This window comes from Morone saxatilis, unplaced genomic scaffold (assembly GCF_004916995.1).
Source record: "Morone saxatilis isolate NCDOM2014 unplaced genomic scaffold, NCSU_SB_2.0 Contig8, whole genome shotgun sequence".
Lineage (NCBI taxonomy): Eukaryota > Metazoa > Chordata > Actinopteri > Moronidae > Morone > Morone saxatilis.
The window spans coordinates 27,356,020-27,361,509 of NW_023340257.1; the positions used below are offsets into that span (position 1 = coordinate 27,356,020).

The following is a 5,490-nucleotide window of genomic DNA, read 5'->3' on the forward strand; positions in this document are numbered from 1 at the left end:
CTACAAACTGGCTCCTCTTCCTCTGTTTTATTCCTCTCCTGTCGCTGCCTGAACCTGCTGGGTCTTCATTCCCAGAATCAGAGTCCTGGTCGGAGCAAAAACAAAAGTAGTACAAAAGTTTTGTACTAAGACTGAAAGTGGCAGAAACTGCTCGCCTCACTCTTCAAACCACAGGAGCACATTTCACTTATTTTTTTACAAGGACAAAGGAAAAAATCCTTCAATTAAAGATTGTATCGGGTCTCAGAAGCTAGTGGACCAGCAGCTAGACAGGAAATGTTATCAGGGCCATGGCTCTTTGTTTTGTCCAGTATGCGTCGCTGCAGTGACTGTGTCCTATCTCTCCAGCTTTATGAGATCCTGGCCAGGACTCCGTACGGTAAAGTGAAAACAGGGGAGGTGGGAATTGACCGACTGCTGAGTGAGCAGGTCTTCACTGCTGCCTACCCACTGCACGAGGTGACCTCCTTAACCCTAATCCTTAACCCTGTCATTATTTCTCATTATTCTGAGTTACTAAGTCATTGTTTACATGCTATGTCGTTATATTTTTTATTTATTATTTTATTTACTTATTATTTTTATCTTACAGTATGTTCTACTTTTATACTATGTTTGCAGGGAGGTTTCCAGCTGCCAACGACCCCAGTCCCCCCCACGTCTTTAGGTCTGAGACAGATCCTGTATACATACTGGGCCAAGTGGTCCTGCTTTAGACGCTACCAACCTCTGGATCACATTAGAGAGTACTATGGAGAGAAGATAGCCCTTTACTTTGCCTGGCTTGGTAACTATATCAACCACACTAGTAAGCAACTATAACCAACCAACTATTACCACTTTGGTTGTTTAATCAGTAACCGTGTCCGACTGTAGGTTTCTACACTGGCTGGCTGTTGCCGGCGTCTATCGTTGGGCTGTTGATCTTCTTTATTGGGTTCTTTCTCATGGCCACTGATGTTCCAGCGTAAGTATAAACTCATGTCAGACTTTCATTCTAATTTTGATGAAAATACTGACACTAAAATGCAGCATTTATCATAGAATCTATGAAGATATATTCAGGCAGTCTCCATGTTTTGGCCATGTTTAGTGTTTAGATGTTAACTATTTACTTCAAAGCACTATTTATTATCATATAGCCATGTTACAAATAACATAAATCTCCCCAAAACATTGAAATATTAATAAACACAATGATATTGATCTGTCTTAATTTATGACTAAGATGATCAATGGCAAGCTAATAAATATAGAAAGCAAGGAACTATTAGGATGAAACAAGTATCACCGGATTCATCTGATTTAGACAATTTCATTGGCTAATTACTGTCAGTACTTCAATACAGCCACCAGATTGTTAAAAAAAAAAAAAGCCACAGCTTCCACCACAGGGATTCAGTCTGGTTGGACTAACAGGCTGCTAAAATCTTTGACGTACTGAAGTGACTGACAGAAACACAAGTTACTAAAATGTGTTGTTTGTGGCAAGAATAAATATTAAATATTGTGGCAAGAAGATAGATTAATGTCAGTGGGATCGTTTTCTGTCATTGGACAGCTCGCAAAGCTCGGAATTTCAAGTTCCAAGCGATACCATGCATGTTATTGTGGACTGATGAGAAAATTTAATTATATTTATACAATTTAGTTGTTAAGAGAGTAATCTGTGAGGTGCATTGAAGGAAGGAACAACTTCATAAATAAAGTATTTAATAATAAACATAGTTGGAACAACATACAATTTTTATAACTATTCCATGTCTTAACCTGGTAGAGGGTTGAAACAATAAAATAGCACAAAGTCAAATAGTTTGTTATTATAGTCTGCAAGGCCAAAAATAGAGCTGAAAAATTCAGGACACAAGTAATATATAATTTGATAATCCGTATCCCTCAATCCATTGCAATTGCCAGTGACTTTTTTTAATGATCAGATGATCATCACCTCATTCATCTTAAACCCTGTTCTTATCTACCAACATTTTTTCTGTTGATAAAATCATTTAGAAATATATTTCGCTCTGCCAATATGCTGATGCTACTCCACTTTATCTACACATAGTAATAGACATAGAAGACCCTTCCAGAGCGTCCGCATTGTGTCAGGAGTTGAATGCCTGTTAACTGTTTATTGGTGACTGTGCGTGTATGTGTATGTGCGTAGGACAGAATTGTGCAACAGCGGAAACAGCTTCCTCATGTGTCCTCTCTGTAACATCTGCGACTACTGGAACTACTCCAGCATCTGTGTCACCTACAAGGTACTGGTCTGTCCATCTAGGTACCTGCCTGTAATGTTGTCAATAAGCATCTTCAGAATTACTGATCAGATTGTTGAACATCTGAAACCTTCTTCCTCAACACCTTTCTGATATTTGAGTTTGGGGGATGAATTAAACTTTTTTTTTTTAAACCTTTTGAAAGACACTGACTAACAGTGAGTGACAGTTTTCGCTCAGTTCTCTTTTCAATTTATTTGCTGTTAAAGCAGCTACTTTGCATTTAGAAATCCCCAGATGATTGGTAGTAGCTGAAATCTCCAATCGTCAAAGAGACTAGTCTAACAGTAACCCTGCAAGGTGATTTTAAGTTAAATCATGTCTTTACATTGAATTGGCCTGCAATCGCATAACCTCTAATATTTGCTTTGCATTCTGTCTGAGGAAACAGTAAGTTCACCTGTCTGGCTGACTGTCTTTTTGTCTGTTCACCTGTATGTCTCTGTAGGTGGGTCTCCTGTTTGATAATTCAGGGACAGTGTTTCTCAGTGTCTTCATGTCTCTGTGGGCTGTCACCTTCCTGGAGTACTGGAAGAGAACTTGTTCAGCTCTGTCTCACCGCTGGGACTGCTCTGAATTCGAGGACATTGAGGTCTCACTTGAACAAATACAAAAACTTTATGAGCATAGGAGGTTGTGTTATATAATTGATTAATATATGATGCTACTAAATATCTTCACATGTATTTTCGGGAGTTCATAAATGTCCTCTGTCCTCCACAGGAGCGACCTCGTCCAGAGTTCACAGCCATGGCGCCGATGACCATGAGGAACCCGGTGACCGGAGCAGAGGAACCTTACTTTCCTGAAAATAAGCGACTCAACAGAACTCTGACTGGCTGCATGGTCATCATCATCATGGTGAGTTTCCACAACATCCACTGGTGGTGATGACATTGCAACAATTAATGCAAAGTCAACCAATCCCTGTTGGTTGACTTTGGTAAAAGTAAAACTGTCAGTAAATGGCCAACATGTAAACAGTAAACATCACTAAAAAAACATTTCTATCAGAATTTTTTTACTTTTGTGTATTTTCATCAGATTTAGACTAATATTTGAAAGACATTCGGTTGCATCAGTAATATTATCTTGATTATGATGGTGATTTAAATTTTGGATTTTACAGTAGGCAGGGATAAAAATCTTATTTTTTACCTTTATTGCCTCTCCATTTACTTTGCAATAGTAATACAAATAGATTTACTTCCAATGTATTCATATTCCTTAGCTTCTTCCCTATCAAAACAAAAATGATTAAAAAAATTCTACACACTGGTCCTTTAAATCATACAAGGAGAATCAGTTAAATAAAATATCACTGAAGGACAGGTGTGGTACAGGAGCAGGGATTCCTCATAAGACATGAAACAATATTCACTCAGGTTGTGTTCAGGAAGTGGCAATAAGTTGAACATCCTGTGTGCAGATTGTTGTGGTGCTGATTTTCCTCATCGGAATCATTCTGTATCGCACCATCCTCCGAATCATCATCTCCAAGTCTGGCAACAGCTTTGTCAGTTTCTCTGTGAGTACAAGTGCTTCTTTACTTCTATATAAGGTTTAATGGAAAGATCAGAGATCTTAGGACACTTCCCTGAGGAACTCCACCACTTGTTGACCTCTTATCTAAAAGTGTGTTTCTGGTGTTCATTCAGGCCGGGAGGATAGCCAGTCTTTCAGGATCTGTGTTGAACCTGTTGGTCATCCTCCTGTTGTCCAGGGTTTACATCTCACTGGCTCACATCCTCACCCGCTGGGGTGAGTCACACATTCTTTCTCACCTTCCTTAATCTTAGTTTTAGTCTTATCTTTTAAAATCCTAATAATAACCTGTTAAAATCCACTTGTCTTAGGGTTAGGAGTTAGGGTTTTTTAAATAATAACAATTCAAGGTCATTCATCACATGAAAACGACAGGATGGACAGGGACATGTAAAGGGGCTGTGCAAATGACAACAGAATATAAGTGCAATATAAAGTAGATTTTTTCTGCTAAAAAGTTAAAGGTTTAAATTAAACCAAGTTAACTTACATTTATTCTGACTACAGTGAGATCAGGAGAGGAGGAGTTCAGATGGACAATAATGTGTACATTAGGGGAACAGTGGAGGGAGTGAATTATGATTTTATTTTATTTTATTTTCGTGTCATGCACACAAAGAGCCTAACCCTCATAGACAGACACCAAAATACAGTTGCAGGGGTCAGATGTTTCCTTTTATTACAAAATTATAGGTCATTTTATAAAATTATACATTCATTTCCAAATTACAGATATAATATCTTACACCAAACTATTCTGCCTTCTGTCCCGAATTTAGCAAATAGAATTTACATCCAATTTGAGTTTTTCATAATTAATATTCAGATTTCAAGGTTAAAATCAGGTAGATAGCAGATGAAAAAGGGTAGAGAGGTTTTGTGTACAGTATGGATGTATTCTGTGTACAGTGTGTGTATTAGTACTGTATGTACTGTATATATACACTGTGGGTGTGTTGTTGTTTCTGTCAGAGATGCATCGGACTCAGACTAAATATGAAGACATGTTCATCTTTAAAGTATTCATCTTCCAGTTCGTCAACTTCTACTCGTCTCCAGTTTACATCGCCTTCTTCAAAGGCAGGTGAGAACCAATCAGAACCAGGATTCACCTCAACGTTTCCATTCCTCCTCTTTTTTTATTTCCTTCCTTTATCCTGTATTTTTTGTTTTACTTTTAAATTAAAAGTGTTCAAATGAAACCCTGAAGTCAGGATGTTGAGTTTTGTGAACTTCTTCAAGGAGAAGGAAGAAGCAGTGAGATTAAAGGAGGAGCCACAGCGCCTCCCGCAGGCGGAAATATAGATGAAGTGTAGAATTTTACACATTATGTGTGTTGCAAATAAACAAGTTGGTTATGTCACCACATCTGATATATAATAATTATTTCATGACATCAAACCTTCACACATTAAAACCAAACAGGACAATATGACAACTAAAGCAGGGCACAGCACTCTGCAGAGTCTTTAGGTTATCTGCAAAAATAAAACACAGAGCGGTCAAATAGCAAAAGAGCCAGTAAACACAAATGTATGAGCATTAAATCCAAAAACAGAGCACACCCAGGTTGCCCTTACAGGGGATGCTCATCAACAACAGTAAAGTTACTTAACCATCACATAATGAACATATAGCATTACTTAAACCCCTTTAAGGGTAA

The 5,490-nt window shown here is 38.0% G+C and overlaps 1 protein-coding gene across 1 annotated transcript in view; it reads left to right on the forward strand.

Moving 5' to 3' along the window:
* ano7 (anoctamin 7) overlaps positions 1 to 5,490 on the forward strand; it is a 15,244-nt gene that overhangs the window by 5,385 nt on the left and 4,369 nt on the right. The window contains exons 3-11 of the mRNA XM_035679664.1: positions 349 to 459; positions 622 to 787; positions 877 to 967; positions 2,168 to 2,264; positions 2,731 to 2,874; positions 3,006 to 3,143; positions 3,712 to 3,810; positions 3,941 to 4,043; positions 4,800 to 4,911. Coding sequence (XP_035535557.1) covers positions 349 to 459; positions 622 to 787; positions 877 to 967; positions 2,168 to 2,264; positions 2,731 to 2,874; positions 3,006 to 3,143; positions 3,712 to 3,810; positions 3,941 to 4,043; positions 4,800 to 4,911 — 1,061 coding nt within the window. The remainder of the gene's footprint in view (positions 1 to 348; positions 460 to 621; positions 788 to 876; positions 968 to 2,167; positions 2,265 to 2,730; positions 2,875 to 3,005; positions 3,144 to 3,711; positions 3,811 to 3,940; positions 4,044 to 4,799; positions 4,912 to 5,490) is intronic.